Raw genomic sequence first — 24,282 nt, forward strand, 5'->3', positions numbered from 1 at the left:
TTTTTGAACAAGTAACTAGGAGGAAGGGAAAGAGTTAAGTGACACTGCCCTCTACCATGGTTCTTATCTCAGTTGCAGCTTCTAATGCTGGGGTGGAGAAATTGGGAGCCTATGGGTCTCATGCACTGCTTGGTCTCCAATTTTGTGGCTCCTAAAGTGCCTACCAGTCCTACAAATCCCACCAAACTGCGCCTTAAAAGAGAGTCAATGTTGTTTTTGGTCATCTCCACCACAAAATCATCGAGCAATACTGTACCTTCAAATGAACTGATGTATCCAATATACCCCTCTCCCTCCCCATAAGCATCCCAGAACCTCATAGTACCTCCAAACACCTCATGTCCTTCTGCAGTCCATCTCCAAAAGAAAACAGAAAGTATGCAATGCCACCATTTTGAGAGGGACTGCAGAGGACAATAGGGGAATTTGAGTTTGATGTATGTATGGGGATGCAGACTGTGGGGGTGTTGAGGGAAAAAATTGCCTCCCTTGGAAGCCATGAGAGCCAAAATAGCAATGGGCTCAGTGGGAAACCAGGAAGGCTCACCTTTGTTGTGAACTTGCTGGCTCACTTGAGCTAAGCAACTCTCTTTCAACCTCAGCACCCTAACTGCAATATGAAATTATACTGACCTACTTTATAGTAATAGCAATAGCAAGTACATTTCAATACTGCTTATCAGTGAATTAACACTCCCTAAGCAGTTTACAATGTGTAAGCCAATTGCCTCCAACAAACTGGGTACTCATTGTTGACAGCAGTCAACAAATGGTGCATGCACCCGTGGCATGTGTGCTGCACCACACCACAAGCATGTGCCCCATTGTTTGCAATAGGGCACAGTATAGTGGGATTTCCCTTAAACAGGAGGTGTCCGGAACAGATGCGCTGTGTAAGGGAAGGGCCCACTTTATTACACTGTATTACAACTATATATGCATATTGTCACTCCTCTCAGTCTTGCACGTGCCTATATGTTATCTGATGGATAGGAGTATATACAATGAAAACTTTGAATCAGTTAGCACTAGACTGCATGGAAGCAGGGGCATCACTAAGGATGTGCGCGCTGTACCAGGTGCACCCTAAGTACGGGTGACACCACTGCTCCCCAAACATCTGCCTTTTAGCAGAAATAAACTGTGGCAATTCCTTGTATCCCTTTAAAACATAGAAGAGATGGTGTGAGTGGTGTGAGACTTAGCAGGAAGAGAAAGGAAAGGCCCCAGGTTTATTTGTTTTATTATTTTAAAATTTTCTTTAAAAATATCACACCTTACCAAATTTTCACGTTAACCACATGGAACTATGCACATATAAATACACTTAGGCTGTGGGTGTGATATTGAAATTTAAAGGTACAATTTTAATTTTGCCAGTGGTTTACGTCACAACGTCCTTGCATGGGAGGATCAGCAGGCCTCCTCCTTGCTTGCCTTTCACTGGCAAACATGTTTTTATTTAACCAGGTTTTTTTAAACATAATAATTGTATCAGAGTGGTTTTGTGTGGGTTGTTTGTTTTAGTTATGCTTTAATTTTTTGTATGTTTTTAATGTTAATTTTATATTGTTTTAATTAGATAAATTTGACTGTTTTAAAAGTTTTACTGTAAAGTTTTTAAAAATATTTTTAGCTTGTGAGCTGCCTTGGCTCCCTTTTCTGGGGGAAAGGTGGCATAAAAATTAATTAATTAAATAGATCCAGTAATACATGGAAATTACAATTTATGAGTAACATTAGTACAAAAAATATGATGTGGTTAAGGAGGAGGTCAGGGGGCATGAGTTACGCCAGGTAACACCAATCTTAGTGATACCACAGTATGGAAGGATGATTGCTTAAAAAGACTCAACCTGGGAAGTTTCACAAAGTGTTCAGATTCAGTGTTCTCAGCGAAATGAGTTGATTTCTTCCTGTCAGCTTTCTTCTCTGTCCAGCTTCCACAACCATTCATAAAATGAGAAATACTTTCACATGGATGACTGAAACTTTGGTATTTAATGTTATGCCTTTACGCTCAAGCAATCTACTCTGCTCACTCATAGCTATTAGACTTCTCAGGAAAAAAAAATCCGACTTCAAGTAAATAGGCTTCCAGGTAAATGATATTATTGCTTCTACATCTCAGGAACAAAAGACTAGACACTTGATAAACCTGTATCATACAATCCTTTGAAGGTTCAGAAAGTCACAATTTGTGTCTTTCTGACTAAGATCCTGAATTAAGGAGACATAGGAGTTTATCATACCAGCCTGATGTCCCACCACAATTGCCCTTAAGAATGAAAGTATACCACTTTGGCACCATTTCTTATCACACTTTCCCCCGTGACAGAGCTTTGGCAATGCAGGTTGCATGATTTCTTTTCTGCACTGTCAAATGCCACCTTCTGGGAGAAAGGGGGAGAATGAGCAATCATGGATGCCAACCGCCTTGTGATGCCAGCTGCTGTGTGTATGTGCACATCGTAGTTGGCTTTGGGAAGGTGTTGGCTGCTGCAATTGCTGGGGGGGGGGGAGCAAAATCATGACCATTCACACCATATGACTGCCTGAGAAATGGAACTGCAGTGGGAGGGACCTATTGAATGAAGGCAGTAATGGAATAGCAGCAAGATTGAGAGCCTATTGATGGGTTTTGCCCATCAATGAAAAGGTGCACCACAGTAGCAAATGCAAGGCAGCATCTAGTCCTAGATATTTTTTGTATTGACAACTGTTGTTTCTCTTCACAAGTTGCTAAAAATCTCTAATAGTTACTGACAAAACATGACTGTTGCTAAGGTGGAGATAAACTTCTATTAAAGCACTTCATAATAATAATAATAATAATAATAATAATAATAATAATAATAATAATAATAATGAATGCAAGGGAACAGTAGGACGGACACGACATCGTGCAATAAGTACCAGCCATATATATTTTTATCCTGGTAAAATTTCACTTTTTAGTCTCATTTGATAAAGTCTATAACATGAAAGGCCCCCAGGTAGCACTATCTCTTACTGTTCACCTCCTCTAGGACTCACCTTTGAGTTGCTATAGCCTCACTCTATGGCCTCACTTTAGTGGCTGGTAGAGGGCAAGGTACATTTTGGTGATTGCATGAGGTTGGTAGATAATTCTCAACTCTGCAATGATCCCCTCCCCAAAAGTCAACAGGATAATAATAATAATAATAATAATAATAATAATAATAATAAATATTCATTTCTGTTTCCCTGCCTCTCCCATAGGATCGAAGCGGGATTACAGACTAATTAAAAAACCATTACAAACAATCTCATAGATAAAATTCAATAGTACAAAAATTCTAAAAACAATCATACAACATACATATCCAGGGTAGGCAGAGAATCGATGGCATCAGAGATACAAGCTTCATTGTTCAGGGGGGAAGGCTTGACAAAAGAGAAAGGTTTTAAGGCTCTTTTTAAATGATTCCAGGGGTGTCATAAGACGGAGCTCATCGGGAAGACTATTCCAGATCCTCAGGGCTGCTAATGAAAAGGCCACCTGGGATGTAACAACGTACTTGGAAGATGGTATTTCCAACAGGTTCTTCCCGGATGTTCTAAGTATGCGGGGCAGATTATATGGGGAGAGGCGTGCCCTCAAGTAACTTGGGCCCAAGCCATATAGGGCTTTATAGGTAATAACCAACACCTTGTATTGTGCTCGGAAGCAGATAGGCAGCCAGTGAAGATCTTTCAAAATAGATGTTATATGGTCACACCTGGATGCCAGCCTCAGTGTCCTAATCCATCCTATCTCCTTCTCTCCAGTTTATGTAACTACATTTAAATATGTCTAGCTTTAATATAGCTCCATCTTAAGAACTGTAGTGGAATCCATGAAAACCCATGCTGAAATAAATCACGTAGTCTTAAAGATTACTAAGAATCCTTAGTAATGTTTTTTGTACACCTTTTATGGTATAATGGAATTATACAGTCATTTCTTTAGAAACATTAGCCCATCAGCTAACACAGCCTGGTTCTGAGAGAGGAAACCATGCATAATTCTCTATTTGATATTTTATTTGGGAGCTGTGTTATGAGTTACCTTTTAAGGTACAGATGGCAATTTGAAGATATTTAGGGTGGACTTAATTTAGGCTTGTTGCAATTGCCTCAGACAGACAGACAATTAGCTCCTCTTCTTTCTGGATTCTTGGTAAGCCAAAAGATAACAAAGAAAGGTTATGTGAGGGCTGGCTATTAGAAATATAGTGGGTGTTTGTAAAATTAATTGCATGGGTAGTTAAACTGTTTTGTTTATTGATGTCAGCTGCTTCAGTTTTTGTTCTTTGTTTAAACAGGCAGTTTAAAAATAGAAGAAGATCCTAAGGGCACTAACTCTCAAAGCATTTTTCTTTCAACCAACTTCCAGACTATACTAAGGGGCAAATAAAAACTGCGCTGTATGCATTTATCTTCTGAGCTCAGCATTCCCTAGGATTAACTGCTTAATGATGCAGATTTAAAGTGAGACAAAGACTTAAAAGTAATTAGTACAAAACCTTATTTAAAACAACCCCCTTTAAACACAGTCTGCTGGAATCCTTCTGACTGGGCTCATAAAAGCAATGTAGGACAAACACATCTTCATTTGTAAAAACATCTCTGAGGGCTTCTGTACTAACAGCTGAAGTGGCTTTAACTAGGATGCCAATGGAAGCTGGGGCAGATTCACCTTAGAGCACAGAAACATCATACAGCAGCCAAAAATAGGCAGACCTTTACAGCCCTTCTCTCTAGAAAAGTCCCTTCAAGAGAGGGTGTTTGATTGTAAATGGGACACAGGTACAAATGTTCTTGATGAAAAAAATATAAATTCCAAAAAGCAACACTTGATTTTGCTATTTGTAGCTCAAGATTCAAGGGACTGAACAAGAGACCTCCTGCTTGCAAGACAGGCAAGCTTCACACAGGGACGGAGCCAGGATTTTGGGAAGGGGGGGGGTCCAGACTAAGTGCCACCATTATAATGGGGTTTGGGTGCGGCAGCGCAGCAGCACGCACCATTCATTTTATCTAACAGAAGGGGGGGGTCCGGACCCCAAGAACCCCCCCCCCTTGGCTACGTCCCTGCTTCACAGTTCTTACATATTGCAGCTGAAGGGTTCTTTTAGAGCTCCTCCAGTTGTAATTCTGTCAGAAGATAAGTGTGTGAGGAAGTTGACATCGGTTGTATATTAGTTGCTGTACTTCTTGAGTTTTCTAAAAATGTCAAAACAACATTTCTGTTGTCCTACACTATTTTCTTGGCAAATTTCAGCTCCACCTACAGTGTTTCATTCATGCCTTCTAATGGGTTTCTTTTTAATTCTGAGAAATATAAAAATAAAAATGTCTCCCCTTCTCATTTCTCTCTTTTAATTTTTTTAAAGAGTTACAGAGCATCAGCGTAATGGTGTTTTTGCATTTTAACTCTTAACAAGAAATCATTACAAACAGCCCCCCCAAAAGAATAGAACTAGCATCCACAGAGGCAACAACAACTGGCAAAATCCAAGGACCTCTATTGTGAGAACTGAAGCTTCTTTAAACCATTCTGGAAAAGCCCTTAATACTCAAATCACCATTCTCACCACAATATGTGGAAATGGCTTTCCTTTCATAGTCTCCTCCTTGTAAATAAAGGCCTCTTTGCCACTAATAACAGGCATAGCAGAGAGAGTGCATGGTGTAGTGGTTTGAGTATTGACTCTGGAGATCAGGGTTTGATTCCCCACTTGAGCCTAAAAACCCACTGGGTGACCCTGGGCAAGCTAAACTCGCTCAGCCTCAGAGAATGGCAATGGCAAACCCTCACTGAAGAAGCATGTCAAGAAAACCCTTGCCTTAGGGTCACCATGGCCTGGAACAGACTGCTGCTTTGTGGCTGCCTGGGGCTAAAATTAGGGTTCGGGAGAACGGAGCAACCACACACTCCTGAACCCTAGTATGTGTGGGAGGCGCCATCATGGCTCAGCCTTGTACACATGGGGGCTGCCATGATGACGCACATGACGTGCAGCATGCAGACGTCGCTGGCAGGAAGTGGTGTCATGGCGGTGCCCTTTCCCATTTACAGCGCTGCAAAAAAAAAAAAGCCGCTCTAGGCAGCTTCTTTCTGGCAGCACATCATTGCTGTGCCATTTGGTGGCTATGGCAACGATGCAGGGCAAAGATGGATGGCACAGAGCCACCCGTCTGTCGAGCCCCCGTAAGTAAAAAATGACTTGGAGGCACATAACAACAATAGATATAGTCCCCTTCCCACATTCCCCCTCTTCTCCGAAGACTATGGCCATCTATTTTCTTCTTTCATTTTCTACTTTCAGTGAAAACCTGTAGGTGCAAATTATTTGCTGGGAGGAAGATTTGGGCCCTTGAGTTCATCTGAGTTCAATGTTCCAACCTGGCTCAAGGCCTCAAGTCGACAGGAAACTGAACCCAGCCAAAGAAGCTCCTGTTTCTAACAGATGATCAGCTATTGCCAGGTTGGGATATCTTTGGCCCATTCAGTTTTCCAAGCTTCAGCTTAATATCTGCATCACTGCAAAAGAATATGAGACAAGTCATAAGAGCATCATGCTTGGACTCTTTCCCTTCCAGATATCTGTATGTGAAACACAGTGGTGGGAAAGGTCCTGTCAAAGAAGATGGGTCAGCACCTTCAACATTTTTTGGACTAGAATTCCTATCATCCCCAGGCAGCACAACCACTAAACTAGGTGATCACATATGTGTCCTTCCACTTGGGAGTGCAATGTGAAACCATAAAATGTGGGCATTGCTCCCCATAACAATTTTGCCCACTCTGAAATTCAATCCTCCTATTTCTAGCTTTGCAGTATTTTAAACATACAGTTGAGCATTTGGAAACACAGAAACACAGAAGAAGAAGGCAAAGAAGAAGGCAAAGGCCAAGGTGAAGGTGAAGAAGAAGAAGGAAAGACGGTGACACAAGGAATGCTAATAATGCAAATCTAAGAATTCTAGGAATGAACATTTTCAATCTCAGGCTCAACAGTGATAGAAATTTGGGGACTGAAGGAAAATTTCATTTGGGGTGAGCAGAATTCTTATTTAGAGGGACTATCTTCTCATTTTGCCCCCACAGAGCTATACCGTCACTGTAAAAAATACAGCCTGAAAAAATAATACTGTATGGATGAAAAGCAAATCACACTCATACTATATAAAACTGTAATTTATTAAAATGAACAAAACTCCAGACTATTGGTAGAGTCAGTAAGAGGATTAGAGAGTGTGAAAAGCGCTGGTGGGGATGAAAGGAGATCTGTCATTTCTGCCTTGATCTATTCAGAGCAGCTCAAAGGAATCACAGGTTCTTTTGAAAAAGTGTACAATCTCATGAAAGATTCCCATTTCTCCCAGTCCTGTTTGAAACTAGATTGACTGAGGTTGTCAGGGACGGGGTGGCAGAAGAGAGTGTGAAGAAGTGAAGAAGTGGTGGCTTTGTTTCAAGAAAATGCTACGAAGGCATTTGATTAAAAGTGCTACGAAGGCATTTGATCTGATTAAAACAACAGTGAGGGATGCAACAGAATAACACCAGTCCTGCAGCACAGGGCTCCAAGGACCAAGTTAGATGGGATTCCATTAAATAAATTAGTACTGGCCCAGGAAAGAGACATATGACAGATCTTTGAAATGCGCCCTTTTACTTCTGATGCAGCATTGTGCCAGGCAGCAAAAATAAGAATAATAAAAACTGAGTAGATGTGGGAGGGAGAAAAAAGCAACCTGACAATTCCAAAATCCCCTCAGTTTGCCCCAATGCTCATTAAAACATTCATATCACAAACTCAAAGAAACCGCCTTGATTACAAACAGAAAGAGAAGCAGCTGTTACACACAACCCACCTCCCAAAGGGCACTGTTAAATATTACCCCATTGATTATACATGAATAAATTAGTGCCCTTGGGTTAAGTATAATGCGGTACTTACTGACTCCTAAATGCCCCCTCTTTTGGCAGAGCTTCCAAGATTGTCCAACTGGGCAGCTGAAGAAGCATGCATGGACACAATAGCCAAGTCTAATGGCTCCATTTAGGTCACTGTTTGTTTTGATTTGTTTATTTATTATATTTAGACCCTTCTTCCCCAGTGATGGATATGTGGTCTCTCTGACCATGTTGTCCTGACCCTGTGGGGTCAGTTAGGCTGAAAAAGAGGGACTGTCCAAAAGTTACCTAGTGATGTGCAAATTTGAACATGGGTCTATCCAGTCCATTTCCAGAGTGCTAACCAAGATTTCCCCAACACAACACCCTCATGAGGTATTGGACTACTATCCTTATCAACATGGATGCTGGAGAATAAAGGAGTTGTAGTCCAAAACATCTGAATGGAATTGGTTGGGGAAGTCTGCTGCAACCAATATATTATCCTAGTTCATTTGTGGAGGATATAACACTACATACAGTTGGCCCTCCTTACCCACACATTTTTTATGCACGGATTCAGCCATTAATGGCTTGAAAATATTTTAAAATATATACAAATCCCCAAAAACCAAACCTTGATCTTGCCATTTTATATAAGGGACACCATTTTACTATGCCATTGTATTTAATGTGACTTGACCATCCACAGATTTTGGTATTTATGGGGAGTCCTGAAACCAAACCACAGAGGATACCAAGGGCCCACTGTATATGAAAATGATGTGAGGTTGCATTATGGAAAAGAAAACGCTGGCTTGCTTTTGCCAATACAACCTGTATTCAATGGAAGCTTAGAAACAATAGTGGATAAAAGGGCAAATTCTGCACAAAGATTTCACTGGCTCAGATCTTGGCTCTGTCGTAGAAATGTTAGGACAAATATCAGTCTAAAAGTCCATAATGTTCTGCCCAACTTACTGTATTCTCAAACACTGCAACAGGTGTGTGTCTCTTACAATAAAAGGAATGATAATCTTAGAATGCTTTAAAGTCCATAAAAGTTCCTATGGCTAGTCAATTTCTCCACCATGTTGACAGAAATGACACCTAAAAGTATTGGATAGTACAACAGAAGCATTTGCCTATAGTGTACATGCACAATTTATGATCATGCTTGAAAAACCTATAGGTAAGGCTGCTGCAAAGCACCATCTTCCTCCTGCCATGCATTTTAATGTTGTTTGACTTGCTGTGTTAGCAGGGGCAGCAGAGGTGACCCAAGATTTTGTAGGGCCATCAACACCATGCACCTCTTCATCAATGTGAGGCACTATGGGACCTTGACCACCACTGCTATCCCACAGCAGCTGTGAATACTCGACAGTAGTTTAACTTAATATTTAAAGAGCATTTGTTGCCATCATGGTAGCAATGAGGGCATTTGCCCGAGCCACCTCACTCACAGTGTTTTGCCCTGACTGGGGAAGGACACCTTTCCTCAGAGCCATGGCATCACCAGGAGGTGCGAGGGTTTCAGAGCACACGGGGGGACACCCCAAAAGAGAGGTGACATCCGGCCGAGTGCACCCCGCTCCCTGAGTAAAGTGGCATGTGGCAGCAAGGTGAGGGGGCATGGCCTTTTGGCCTTACCCCCATACCAGGTGACAACCCGGATACTGCCTCAGAGCACTGCATGGGGCAGTCCAAAGAGAAATGCTTTTCTTGGGTACTATAACATGAATAGTTCCAGTTCAAGAACTAGGCAAAGAGCCAAAGTACTGCTCTGTTGAGAACCAGTGGGGTTTATTGGTGTTCATGGCACAGACAGTGCCTGAAACTTGGAACACTGTTGACAGTTTTTCAGGTGACAACACTGTAGAATGCCGACCAGTAAAGCTAGCATTATATTAACTATAGAGTCAGTATGGGATAGGGGTTTGAGTGCTAGACTCAGAGACCACAGTATGAATTCTTGCTGAGCTATGGAAACCCATTGGGTGATCTTGGGCAAGTCATACTCTATGGTGAATCTCCTCTGAATAAATCTTACCAAGAAAACCGCATGATAGGGTCGCATTAGGACTGCAGTAAGCTGGAAATGACTTTAAGGTACATGACAACAACAACTGCAATAAACTGAATGGTTAAAACAACAACAGGAACAACTCCCAGCCTTCCATTCACCTACTCTTAACGTCCTACAATTTTAACATTCCACAGCATTTCATGTGGAAACATTGCTAGGAATTTCTTGCAGCTGTCCTCTGCTCCATTCCTATTCCTAACTTGGAGGAATGAAACTTTGAGAGAAAAGAGGAGGACAGAGCTATATATTTATCCTCTTGTTCAATTATCTTAGTTTGCAGGCTTCTTTCTTTCAAAATCCTGGATCTGCCTTTTCTCAACTGAGCCTGCATGCATATTTATAACTTCAGCTCTACTCTGCTCTTTATTGGGGGGTGTCATACAGCAGGGAGGTGCCCATTAAAGCAGAGCAGCAGAACCATTTTGGGGTGGGGTGGACAGATCACCCTTGCCTTGTATCACTATTAGAAATGAATATCGGAGGTGGGGGGGGGTGTTCCCTGGTACAGCTATAGTTCTTGGTATCATGGCATCTCCAGTTAAAGTGCCAGATGGAACCCCTTCATCTGGTGCTTTAGCAGACAGCCAGACTTTGCTCCATGCTGGGAAGAGGGAGATGAAGAACAAAGTAATCTCAGCTGGCATTTGCAAGTGCCAACTGACCCTTGACCTGAGGGCTCAGCTGGCATTGATCAAATACAGCTGAGAGTGGACAGGTTGGCTCCCTTCCCCTGCTTCCCTACCAAGGAAGACTGGCAGAGATATGGAAATCCCTGACATCTCTAGTCTGGGATTAGAGATAGTAGGGACCCCTCCTCCTTTCTTCATTAGCTGGAAGAAGTAAGGATTTTGAGAGGTGGGGAGATTCAGAAACTTTGTGGACCATATTAGAACCCCCCCCCCCCCAACCTAGTCTGAAGTTCTTCTACAAATGAGAATTCTCCATCAGTAGCATCCTGGTCTATGGCATGCCACCTAGTTCCCCAGATGTCCAGCTAGCCTTCTCTCTTCTCCTTAATGGGATGGGTTGAAAATGTTCTATTAGGGAGCCTGTCAATACAAAAAAAAGTGATGTGAGGTTGCACTATGTGTGTTCCCTTGTGTGCTCTATGTGTGCTCCCTTGCCATCTGGCAGCTGAAATGCTCCTGTTCAACCTTGCTTTATTCCATTGTTTTTATTCTATTGTTGTACATGGCATTTTGTTCGTAAGCTTTAAGCTTTAATCTGGAAAGGGAACAATTTTCAGATGCTGTCGTTTGCTGATTGACTGCTTCGTGGAGGTTGAAGGGCTGCATTTCAATGCTTGAAATAAATCAAAGACATAAATATTACAGTATTTAAATATTTGCTTAGTGTTAGCAGCTCCTGTTTAAGCACATAACTCTTCAGGAACAAGGTTCCAGAAGGAGATTTGCCGATAATATTTTGCAAAGACAAAGATGACTTTTACTGCTGCACAAATATCTTTCCTGGGAAATGAGGGTGCAACAGAAATGTTTCAAGGATCAGTTTCATATGAAGTGAACTTATTTGTAGATACACATGTTCTAAAATCCTATTCCAAGAAGGAACTCTGGTGTTTAGTTTTGAAATCCCCACTGTTATCAATTTCCACATTAAAATACCAGAGGTGCTTTTAAGGGGTTTTAAAGCTTATTTTCTAACCCTGTGATTATTTTCTTTAAAAAACTGTTCAGCTATTCACAGAATTCAAAAGTAATGTTTGCATACACTTCCAACTTTGAATTCAACACTACTTGCTCACCCAAAGTTAGTAGGAACTACCTCCTGGCAAGTGGATGAGGAAGTTTTCATAAATTAGAGTAGCCTTTTCTGCCTCCCCTTCTATGATGGTTATGTTACACAATATACAAATAATACATGGTTCATTGACGGAGTTACTTCGCAGGCCATATTTTGTATGTTTAGTGGACTAAGCCTCTGGAGATCAGGGTTTGAATCCTGGCTTGGCCATGTAAACCCACTGGGTGACCTTAGACAAGTTTCTCAGTTTCAGAGGATAACAATGGCAAAGCCCCTCTGAAGAAACTTACCAAGAAAATCCCATGATAAGTTTGCCTTAAGATCACCGTAAGTCAGAGATAACTGCATTTGATAACAACAACAAAAGAGTAAATAATAGCAATTGGCAGACTTATGTGTTATGTGTAACTTTTCTGGCTATGGAAAATGAAACCATAATAATAATAATAATAATAATAATAATAATAATAATATAGATGCTTAGGCTCAGTTCTTACGTTACTTCAAACTAACAACTTGAGCTAACAACTTGATTGTGGACAAACTCTTAGTCTGATCCACACTACACAATTATAGCACTGTGACTTCAATGTAAATGCCATGGCAACATCATGTGGAATCCTAAGGCTTATAGTGTGGTGAAGTAGTAGTAGCGCTCTCTGGGTAACATTTCTAAAGTCTCTTCCCTAAATGGCCAATCCTAGGATTTCATGAGGTGTCATCATAGCATGTGTGTGTGCATGTACATGTTCTCATATTGGTTGACAGCTATGAATTTTATAGGGTTTTCTTTAGCAAGGAATATTGAGAAGAGGTTTACCATTTCCTTTTTACAAAACGTAGTCTAGAGCAGGGGTTGGCAACCTACGGCCCGCGGGCTGTATACGGCCCACAGAGACCATGGGACCGGCCCCAGGCTGGCCCTGCCGCTGATTGCCGCCGGCGGCCTGCTCCCTCTCCCCGCTCTCCACAGAGGCTGAGGAGAAGCGCGCGGGGGCGCTGGCTTCCTCCTCGGCCCCCGTGGGGCCTTGGCTCCGCGGAGGCCGAGGAGAAGCGCGCAGGGCCGCTGGCTTCCTCCTCGGCCCCCGTGGGGCCCTGGCTCCGCGGAGGCCGAGGAGAAGCGCGCGGGGGTGCTGGCTTCCTCCTCGGCCTCTGTGGGGCCCTGGCTCTGCTGAGGCTGAGGAGAAGCGTGCGGGGGAGGCGAGGAAGCGGCCTGCCGCCTCCACGGGCTCCCCCCAGGGCTCTTGCGGCCCCAGGCCTCTCCCTTATTTGAGGATGAGGATGAGGATGAAAAAGAGGAGGATAAAAAAGAGGAGGAGGATGAAAAAGAGGAGGAGGAGGAGGATGAAAAAGAGGAGGATGAGAAAGAGGAGGAAGAGGAGGATGAAAAAGAGGAAGAGGAGGAGGAGGTGGAAAGGTGAGTCATTTCAGGTCTGCCTTGGTTTTTTTTTTTATTAATTTTTAAAAATATGCAATACTGTACTTATTTTTGTTTTTTTTATTTCATTATTTTCATTATTGCTTTTTATTTCATTTCATTATTTTTATTATTGCTTTTTATTTTATTTCATTATTTTTATTATTTCTGAAGGTTAGACAGTGTGACTTTCCAAAGTGCTGTAAGAAAAGTCTGCTGTAACAATGATAGTGGTGATGATGATGATGATGATGATGATGATGATGATATCAGTCAGTTTCTGAGACATACACTCACTCTTTCTGAAGGTGAGCCACTGTGACTTTCCAAAGTGCATTTCTGTGTATTTTTGGTGCATTTATTGCTGAAAGGTCTGCTGTAACAATGATAGTGGTGGTGGTGGTGATGATGATGATGATGATGATGATGATGATGGTATCAGTCAGCACACGCCTCCTCCTCCTCCTCGCAGGGCTTCGGTGGAAGCTCCGCCCCAGCATGTGGCTCTGCCCCGGAGGGTGGAAGCTCCACCCCCTGGCTTCGGCCCCCCAATTGTCTGAGGGACAGCAACCCAGCCCCCGGCTCAAAAAGGTTGCCTACCCCTGGTCTAGAGCGCCTGGTGTTTCTTGGTGGTCCCACATCCAAGTTAAAATGGGAGCCAATCTGGCGTAGTGGTTTGAGTGCTGGACTATGACTCTGGAAACAGAGTTTGATTTCCAGCTCACCCATGAAACCGCAGGGTGACCTTGGGCATGTCACATGCTCTCAGCCTCAGGGGAAGGCAGTAACAAACTTCCTCTGAACAAATCTTGCCAAGAAAACCCCATGATAGGTTTGCCTTAGGGCTGGAAACAACCTGAAGGCACACACCAACAACAATAGCACTATAACTGTGTACTGTGATTGGGCCCATGTTGTTTGCACTGATTATTATCTAGTTCTATATTGTATCTGTTCAGCACCCTCATTCTATGGTAAAGGGCCCTCTGGAGGCAGAGCAACAAATAAGAGTAATCAATTCAGCCATGGCACAAAGCAACATTTAGCCCAAACTATGGTGTGTATATCTACTTCAAGCCATTATTGATCATTCTAGTTTGGTGTCTGACTACAAACCATGACCCATTAATTCAGGCATTACACTGTGATAATGGCTTCGCCAGATGATTATATTTCCTTAACTGTAGCATAGCATGAGCCTGAATACAACACGACATTCTGAAGTACAGACCCTCACCATGGCACTGCCCATAGGTTTCTTCATAAAGCTGGTCCATCTGTATCTGTTTGCGTTCAGTATGTATTTCGTAACCATTGGTCTGCCCATTCCAGACCCAGCCATCCCCAAATACTTCGCAATACAATAGGTGTGTGTATGTGCTTTCACACCACCTGTCAACTTATGGTAACCCCATGAATTTCATAGTGTTTTCTTAGGCAAGGAATACTCTGAGATGACTTTGCTAGTTCCTTCCTCTTAAATATAGCTCATAGTAGCTGATATCACTGGAGATTCCCTATCCAAGTACAACCAAGGCTGACCCTGCTTAGCTTCCAAGATCAGATAAGATCTGGTGCCCTTACGGTATTTAGACACACAACAGGGATAGCTCACAGCTCACAGCTCATAGCCTTATGGTGACCCTAAGGCGACCCTATCGTAGGGTTTTCTTGGCAAGTTTCTTCAAAGGGGGTTTGCCATTGCTATCCTCTGAAGCTGACTTTCTATGATTGGGATGGGATTCCAATCCTGGTTTCCTGGTGTCCTAGACCAACGCTCAAATCATTACAACATTAATGCGAAAACAAGAACTCTTCCCTATGGCTACTGCAAGGATTGAAACTAAGCTTGAAGGAAAATGGAAGCATGTGGAGCTGTCGCAGAGGATGCCAGCATCCTGGCTAATAAAAAAGTCTCAGCACTTTTATTCAACAAGCCTTGGCTCCACTACAACACTGGAGCTAACAGGAAGCAGTATTGTAACCAGATGAAACAAGCACATACTTTCAATCGCAGCATGCCATAGGGAGCTCCTGTTTCCTGGGACAACTGCCGTTCAGCTCTTGGCAGCTGTCTCAAATTAGAGCATGCCCAGATGGCAATGCCCATGGTCTCAGCTGGGTACTACAATCCTGTCATGTAGGAAGTGTCTAACTTCATCAGAAAGACAGGAATACTCCCCTGAAGACATTCCTGTGCTTCCCATAGAAGCTGGCCCTGCTGGCGGCCCTATCTTGGTCTTTGTCAAAGCAAGGGATTAGGATGGAACAGACTGGATGGGGAAAGCCTAAGAAATTCTGGAAAAGCAAAGCCAGATTAGAACAGCAGGGAGTGGAATGTGGAAAAGGGGGCTTAGAAAGAATAACTGCCCTCCTTATCCATGGATTCTGTATCCAGAGCAGGGGTAGGCAACCTTTTTGAGCCGGGGGCCGGGTTGCTGTCCCTCAGACAACTGGGGGGGCCGAAGCCGAGGGGAGCTTCCACCCTCCAGGGGCAGAGCCGCACACTGGGGGCGGAGCTTCCACTGAAGCCCCGCGGGGAGGAGGAGGCGTGTGCCCGCCCTCTCCTCCTCGGTCCCTTCCTTCGGCCAAACGGGCTCCAAGGGCCCTTTCGGCCGAAGGGAAGGACTTGGGCACCCGTCCCAGGCCCTTCCCTTCGGCTGAAAGGGCTCCAAGGGGCCCCTTTGGTCGAAGGGAAGGGCTTGGGCACCCGTCCCAGGCCCTTCCCTTTGGCTCTTCCCTTCGGCCAAAAGGGCTCCAAGGGGCCCTTTCGGCCGAAGCGGAGGGAGGCCGAAGGGAAGGGCTTGGGCACCTGTCCCAGGCCCTTCCCTTCAGCTCTTCCCTTCGGCCGAAAGGGCTCCAAGGGCCGTGGAGGAGCCCAGGAGGCGGCAGGCCACTTCCACGGGCCCCTTCTCAGCCCTTGCGGCTCCAGGCCTCCCTCCAGAGGGAGAGACCTGGGGCTGCAAGGGCCCTGGGGGGAGTCCAGGGAGGCAGCAGGCCGCTTCCGTGGGCTCCATTTTGGCCCGCGCGGCCCCAGGCCTTCCTCCAGAGGGGCGAGGCCTGGGGCTGCATGGGCTGAGAAGGAGCCCGCGGCAGTCCTCCTCCTCCTCCTCCCCTGGGCGGCGCGCTCAAGAGGAGCCCATCCCCTTTAAGAGCAGCGGGGGCGAGGAGGACAAGGCTTGCCCTCGTCCTGCCCACCCCCGCCGCCACGGATGAAGGGCCGGGGGCAGCCTGGAGGTTTCTGGGCCTCCAAGCTGCCCTTGGCCCTTTAAGGGCGGCGGCAAGGAGGAGTATGAAGCCAGGCCTCGTCCTCCTTTTCGCTGCTGCCGCCACGGAAGAAGGGCCGGGGGCAGCCTGGAGGCCTCTGGGCCTCCAAGCTGCCCTTGGCCCTTTAAGGGCGGTGGTGAGGAGGAGGATGAAGCAACGCCTCGTCCTCCTCCTCACGGTCGCCCTTAAAGGGCCAAGGGCAGCTTGGAGGCCCAGAGGAGGAGGAGGAGGCTGTGGCGGCGGCAGCAGCAGGACCGGGCTGGGGCCGTGGGCCATGGGTTGCCGAGCCCTGATCCAGAGATTTCACCACCCGCGGCTTGAAAAACTTTATAAAAAAAATTAAATTCGAGACAGCTAACCTTGATTGTGCCATTTTATATAAGGAACACCATTTCTCTATGCCATTGTATATAATCAGATTTGATCATTCATGAATTTTGGTATCCATGAGGGGTCCTGGAACGAAACCAAAGTCCCATTGTATTATACAGATCATCAATTCAAAGAGCAAGCAGCATCCATTTTTATTGATAAAAAAGGTTTCTTGTATAAATAACATGATAACTGGTGGAATTCAGCACAAGTTGTAGAGAGACTTTAATTCAAATGAGCAGAACTTGGAAGAATTCTTTTTGCACTACATTTCCCAGAATCCCTGGGGAGATTCTGGGAGTTGCAATCCAAAAACAAAACGTTCCCAACTCCTGCAAATGAGAGAACCAAAAGTGGATTAAAGGTTATCACCTTTTGAGAGTTAATTCTATTGACTTTCAAGTAAACATCAGATTAGGCTGAACAAGAGTCTCAATCCATCCACAGAAAAATCATTTTTTCTCTGTTAATCCCCAACTTTTCTATAGGCCCTATCCTCCTTCAGGGCCCTGAGCTCTAATGCCATTGTCCTTCAAATGGTTGTGTAGAAGAGGGAGTATCAGCAGCATTTATTTTCATATGTATTTGCTGTGTGCCTTGAAGTCATTTCCAACTTATGGCGACCCAAAGGTGAACTTATCATGGGGTTTTCTTGGCATGTTTCTTCAGAGGGGGTTTGCCATTGCTATCCTGTGATGCTGAGAGTGGGTGACTTGCTCAAAGGCATCCAATGGGTTTCCATGGCTGAACCTGAATTCAAATCCTGGTCTCCAGAATCATAGTCCAATGCTCAAACCACTATACCACACTGGCTCTCAAGTGTTGTTACCTGGTTGCATATAAGCACCCATTAAAGGTTAAGACTGACCCATTTCACTTGGCACATCTACAAACATTCCCCTCCTTTATCTTCGATAGGTAGGGCATAAATGCCAAAACAATTGTTGACCAGAGTCCAGGAGACACATAGTTTCTGAGTGCAGACCGTACTCTCTTGTGCAAAGGTGTTCAACAGTAAAACCCAGTGAGTAAATTGAGATTTACTCCCAGTTAAAAGTGTTACAGGATTGCCGTGTGTGTGTGTGTGTGTGTGTGTGTGTGTGTATGTGGCAAATGTACATAAGAATTATTCTGCCCACCCTGTGAAATCTCCCTTTAATCTCCAAATGTCTGCTGTTGCAGAGTGAAACACTGAAAATTGTTCTTGCCTAGAAGTCTTATTCTCACATTCTCTTGGTAACTTTCCTTGCAGCTTTTCTTGGAAAAAGAGGGAAGAGAATGCAACTCTGCTTCTAAATGCTCAACTGGGCGCGTTACAGACCACCGGATTGTGACGGTCTGGCTCCGCCTCTGCTTTCAGCGTCTGGGAGCCGCAGCGGACAAACCGCGTGGCTCCCGGACGCTCCAAGGAAGGAGCGCGGAAATCGCGCTCCTTCCTGGACCCCGGAAGAGACGCCGCCAGGCGCTAGTCGCGCACTCGCAGTGTCACTTCCGGGTTGCAACGTGCGGACGCACAGCGTCCGCTACGTCAATATGGCGCCGGCTGTGTGGAACGGCCGCCGCCATTTGTCACGGACTCTGTCCGTGATAGGGTTGGGGCGTCTGGAAGAGACGCCCCTTTTTCAAACTGGGATGTCCTCAGGACGTCCCTAATGGCGGTCTGTAACCCGCCCTGAAATGTTAAGTTACTGCAATGCTAAGAATTTGCGTAGTGAAAGGGGTATTTTTATTTGGGTACTTTTTTGTGTGGGGCTATGCCCTCATTGTAGCTGCACTCCTGATGCATGTAGGGGAGAGTAAAATCTTAAGCTATTACCAAGGAGGGAAACATCCCGGCTATTTATCACTAAATTATGAATTCATTGACTAGGAAACTGTCTTGAATTCAATTTAAACTTTTACCCCCCCCCTCCCTCCTTGCAACCAGTTTATGCCCCAGAAGCCATGTGTATATCCCAAAGACAGGGCTGTAACCTGCAATTTGAAGCAAGATGTCCAGAGTATGGTTGTTACTGTTGTTGTGTGCCCTCAAGTCATTTCTGATTTATGGCAACCCTAAGTCAACCCTAATCTCCAAGTTTCTTCAGAGCGGGTTTGTCACTGCCAACCTCTGAGCCTGAGAAAGTGTGACTTGCCCAAGATCACCCAGTGAATTTACATGGCCGAGCTGGGATTCAAACCCTGGTCTCCAGAGTCATAGTCCAATGCTCAAACCGCTATACCATACTGGCACATCAGATTATGGTTACTGAAGTGACTCTTGGCACTCACTCAGGTGCACTTTTGTTTTTATGGCAACACGCATGCTCTCTTAAGGTTTCAGATGCTGACACTGGGAGAACCCTGGCTAAAACCGCATGTGTGCAGCAGATGGTCACAACCGTGACTGTTCAGACTGCTCCTCCAAAGTACAGTGCTACCTCGGGTTACGAATTTAATTCGTTCCGCGGCGCCGTTCGTAACCCGATACATTTCGCAACCCGAAAAGGCGCTGGAAAGCCGCTAGCCACGCTTCACATTTGAATTTCGCACCGAAATGAATTTCGTAACCCGAAAAATCTTTCGTAACCCGGAACAGTTTTTTCCAATGTAACTTTTTCGTACCCCGGAAATTTTGTAACGTGGTGAATTCGTATCCCGGGGTACCACTGTACAGGCACCAGATACATTGGACTACATCTCCATCATCCCCATTTTGCTATAGGGGACGCCAGACAGACAGGCAGGTCTGCGTATTTGCAAGAGTAAAAACAGAGAATGAAGTGAATAATAATAACAAGAAGCAGCTAACAACGTGAGTGCTGTGAAGGCAATGACAAAACAATAAACGAAATGCTATAAAATTCCTTAAAGCATCAAATTAATATACCAAGGAAAGGAAAATCTATGAACCCATTAAGCAAATGCAAAGAGGGCTATAAAAGCCGGGACACATCTGACTGGTAGTTCCTCGGGGACACAACTACACAACAGGGGTGTCACGAGGGATGTGTGGGCTGTGTATGTGTGGGTCATACCAGGTGACACCCGAAAGGGGGGTGTGACACCACTGCTTCCCAGACATCTGTCTTTTGGCAGAAATGGACATGGCCAACTAAGATGTAAAAACCCTCATATACAGATAAATGCATGCTTCTTAGTCCTGCTCTAAATGGAGGATCTTTTGGGATTCCTCCAGGACAAAAGGCTGAAACGTAGGACAGGTCCTGGAAAAGGAGGACCCCTGAATGTGCTTCTTCATCACACTCAAAATGAAGGACATGTTGGAATTCTTCCTGGACAGAAGGGTGAAACAAAGGACGTGTCCTGGAACTGGAGGATAGCGAGTTACACTCTCTCAGCCTCAGAGGACGGCAACGACTCTGAACAAACCGTCCCAAGAAAACCTCACGACAGGGTCACTAGAAGGAAGTTGTGGCAAGAGGAAGGAAGTGGAGAAAGAGGGCACAGCTTGGCATGCTGGCCTGCCCAGCCAGGCTGACCAGATGTCCTCACCACAAAGGAGGACAAGGCACCATGAAATGTAGGATATTCAAGGAAAATGTAGGTCAGGCCCAAATAAAAGCTCAAAACACTAATACAAAGATAAAGCCATGCTTCTTAGCCATGCTCAAAATGAAGGACCTTTTTGAATTCCTCCCGGGCTGAAAGCTGAAATGTAGAACACATCCTGGAAAAAGAGGGCTTCTGGTCACCCTGAATGTGCTTTTTAGCCCTGTTCCAAGTGGAGGACAAGTCCTGGAAAAGGAGGACACCTGCCCCCCCCCCCCCGAATGTCCTTCTTAGCTATGCTCTAAATGGAGGCTGTGTCCTGGGAATGGAGGGACTCTGCTCACCCTGAATGTGCTCCTTGCTACAAAGGGAGATTCCTCCTGGACCAGAAGGCAGAAATAGAGGGCACGTCCAGGAAAAGGACGACACCTGGTCGCCCTGAACGTCCTCCTCCTTAGGGTCTACATGGAGGACCTTGGGGGGATTCCGTTGGAATGGAGGACCTCTGCTCACCCTGAATGTGCTTCCTAGTGACTAAATGGGGGACCTTTGGGGATTCCTCCTGGACCAGAAGGCAGGAATGGAAGCCCCGTCCGGGCAAAGGAGGACACCTGGTTCCCCTCCCCCCCCCCGAACGTCCTCCTTAGGGTCCAAACGCAGGACCGTTGGAATGGAGGACACCTCCTGGGAAAGGAGGACTCTTGGTCCCCCTGGATGGACTTAAGTGTCCAAAGGGAGGACCTCTGGGAATGTCCCCTGGACGGAGGCAGAAATGGAGGACAGCTCCTGGGAAAGGAGGACTCTTGGTCCCCCTGGATGGACTTAAGTGTCCAAAGGGAGGACCTCTGGGAATGTCCCCTGGACGGAGGCAGAAATGGAGAACAGCTCCTGGGAAAGGAGGACTCCTGGTCCCCCTGGATGGACTTAAGTGTCCAAAGCTAGGACCTCTGGGAATGTCCCCTGGACGGAGGCAGAAATGGAGGACAGCTCCTGGGAAAGGAGGACTCCTGGTCCCCCTGGATGGACTTAAGTGTCCAAAGCTAGGACCTCTGGGAATGTCCCCTGGACGGAGGCAGAAATGGAGGACAGCTCCTGGGAAAGGAGGATCGCCCTGAACGTCCTCCTTGGGCTGCAAAGGGATTCCCCTTGGGGCAGAGGGTAGAAATGGAGGGCACCTCCAGGCCTCCCGGAGCCTCACCGATCTTGCACTCCCCGTCGTGGGCCTTGCGGAGCCGGCGTCCCTCTCTGCTGCTGGCGGCAGGGCTGCCTTCCTCCTCCTCCTTCCAGGCGCGGAGGCGGAGGGCGCAGAGGCTGCCGTAGGAGCGTCCGTCGGAACCACAGACGGCGCCCTCTTCTTTGCAGAGGCAGCGCCCGGTGCCTTCCTCCTCCTCCTCCTCCTCCTGACCCTGCTCCTTTCCTCTCGGGCTAGTGCTGCTGACACAGACCATGCCTGGCCCACAGGGCGCCCCTCGGGCCCCTCCGCAGCGCTCCCCTTCGGAGCCCAGGCACCGCGGACAGCAGCCACACAGATCCAGCCCCGTCAGCTCCGCAGCGCCGCACAGCAGCCGAGGGCAGCGCTCTGGGTGGCAGGGAGGGCAGCCCGACGGGGAGGGCACCGCAGAGCCCAGCAGCAGGGGCAGCAGCAGCAGCAGCCCAGAGACCATGATGGAGGGAATGGAGGAGGAGAGGAGGATCCCTCGGAAGAAGGGACCCAACTTGCAGCCCAGCCCTAGACGCCGCCTCTGCCTCCGCCCACACGCCCCTTAGACGCGCCTCCAACCCGCGATGGCTTCCTCCGGCGGCTGCCACTGAGACCCGAAGGAGCACGTCGTCCAGGGGGACCAGGAGTCCCCCTTTTGCTGGATCTGCCCTTCATTTCAGCCCTCTGTCCGGGAGGAATCCCCCCAAGGTCCTCCACTTGGAGGCTGACAGACACAGTCCTCCTTTTCCGAGACCTGTCCTCCGTTTCAGCCTTCTCTCCCTAAATGGCTTCCATTTAGATGCTAAGATACAGGTCCAGCTTGAGCACAGGTCCTCCATTTCTAGGACGTGTCCTCCATTTCAGCCCTCTGTCCAGGAGGAACTCCATTTGGGCATTAAGAAGCACATCCCAGGCGAGCAGAGGACGTCCTCCTTTTCATGGACGTGTCCTCCATTTCAGCCCTCTGTCCAGGAGGAACTCCAAAAGGTCCTCCGTTTGGACATTAAGAAGCACATCCGAGGCGAGTGGAGGACGTCCTCCTTTTCATGGACGTGTCCTCCATTTCAGCCCTCTGTCCAGGAGGAACTCCAAAAGGTCCTCCGTTTGGACATTAAGAAGCACATCCCAGGCGAGCAGAGGACGTCCTCCTTTTCATGGACGTGTCCTCCATTTCAGCCCTCTGTCCAGGAGGAACTCCAAAAGGTCCTCCGTTTGGGCATTAAGAAGCACATCCCAGGTGAGCGGAGGACGTCCTCCTTTTCATGGACGTGTCCTCCATTTCAGCCCTCTGTCCTGAAATGTCCTCCATTTAAACACTAAAATACACATTCCTCTTTCCAAGACGCGTCCTCCGTTTCAGCCGTCTCTCCAGGAGGAATCCCCGAATGTCTTCCATTTAGATGCTAAGATACACATCCAAGTTGAACAGAGGTCCTCCTTTCCTAGGACGTGTCCTCCATTTTAGCCTTCTGTCCAGGGGGAATCCCAAAATGTCCTCCATTTAGACCCTAAGAAGTCCATTCAGGGTGAACAGAAGTCCTTCTTCTCCCGGACACGACCTCCATTTCAGCCTTCTCTCCAGGGCAGCCTATTTGGGGGCAGTTACCAACAACAGCAGGCGAACGCCGCAGTCCCCTTTTGCCCAAAGGCAGATGTTTGGGGAGCAGTCGTGTCGGAGTTTAGCGCAAGGAGGGAATCAGCCAAATCCCATGCAGAATCGGGATTTAAATCCACAAAAGCGGGATTGTTTTCAGACACTTTGGGGGGGGCACTGAGCATTAATCCAATATTAACCCACACGGAAAGTCAACAAAATCAGCCACTTTTTACTTTCAGGAGTTTCCCGAAAGTAAAATGGTGTCACTTTATGTTTGCTTTATTTTCATGTTATTTATTTATTGTTATTCCTTTTTTTTAGTTTCTTTACATACAACGTAAGACATATCAACATGACAACTCGACAACATAACAACATAGAGAACGTTGGTCACAAAAGAAAACAAACCATCACCTCCTACACCTGGCATGACTAAAATTACACATAACATAAATAGCACTTCCGACTGCGCAGGTCTCTACATTAGAAGTTGTCATATTCTCTTATGTTGCTTTCGGTTATTTGCCTTTACGAAAAAGAATGTAGTTTCTAGTTTAGACTAGATACAAACAGAAAAACTATTTTTTGCTATTTTTTAAATTCTAGAAACAATATGTCCCGTCTTATCATTCTTATGAGTAAATCTAATTCTTCCCTGTTTACAATTTTGAATCAGTCCAAAATTACTGGATGTTTACTGCATTTCCCATTTCTCCCATTATAGATAGATCACTCTGTAGTCAGTATCTTATCTATTTTGGGAAGTGAGTTAGAAAGTTCTACATGTGAAGAATAATACTTAGCCTTTTCTGTTTATCAAAACCATTCTTAGCATCATTTGTTAAAATTTACAGCTGGTGAATCAAAGTAATTTGGGCGCGTTACAGACGCGCACAAAGTACGCGCTCCGCGCGTCGTAGGATTAGGAAGGGGTGTGCTAGGGTTAGGAAGGTTCTCACCTTCCTAAGCTCTCCTCTCCCTAGGATGCGCGGAGCGCGTACTAAATGGCAGCGCCCATCCACATGGGCGCTGCCATATTTACGTCTTGGACGCACAGCGTCAAGACGTGGCGTGGCGGAAGTGACGCCGCGAGTGCGCGCCTCACGCCTCGCGGCGCCACTTCCAGGGGCCAAAAAGGAGCGCCATTTTGGCACTCCTTTTTAGCTGCGCCGGGAAG

The 24,282-nt window shown here is 46.1% G+C and overlaps 1 protein-coding gene across 1 annotated transcript in view; it reads right to left on the bottom strand.

The window, feature by feature from the left end:
- IGFBPL1 (insulin like growth factor binding protein like 1) overlaps positions 1-21,996 on the bottom strand; it is a 60,150-nt gene extending 38,154 nt beyond the window's left edge. Inside the window, exon 1 of the mRNA XM_089510919.1 lies at positions 21,506-21,996. Coding sequence (XP_089367045.1) covers positions 21,506-21,971 — 466 coding nt within the window. The 5' untranslated portion in view covers positions 21,972-21,996. The remainder of the gene's footprint in view (positions 1-21,505) is intronic.
- Positions 21,997-24,282: the final 2,286 nt, after the last annotated feature.

This window comes from Sceloporus occidentalis, unplaced genomic scaffold (genome assembly GCF_023333645.1).
Source record: "Sceloporus occidentalis isolate IW3139 unplaced genomic scaffold, rSceOcc1.0.p SCAF_1, whole genome shotgun sequence".
Lineage (NCBI taxonomy): Eukaryota > Metazoa > Chordata > Lepidosauria > Squamata > Phrynosomatidae > Sceloporus > Sceloporus occidentalis.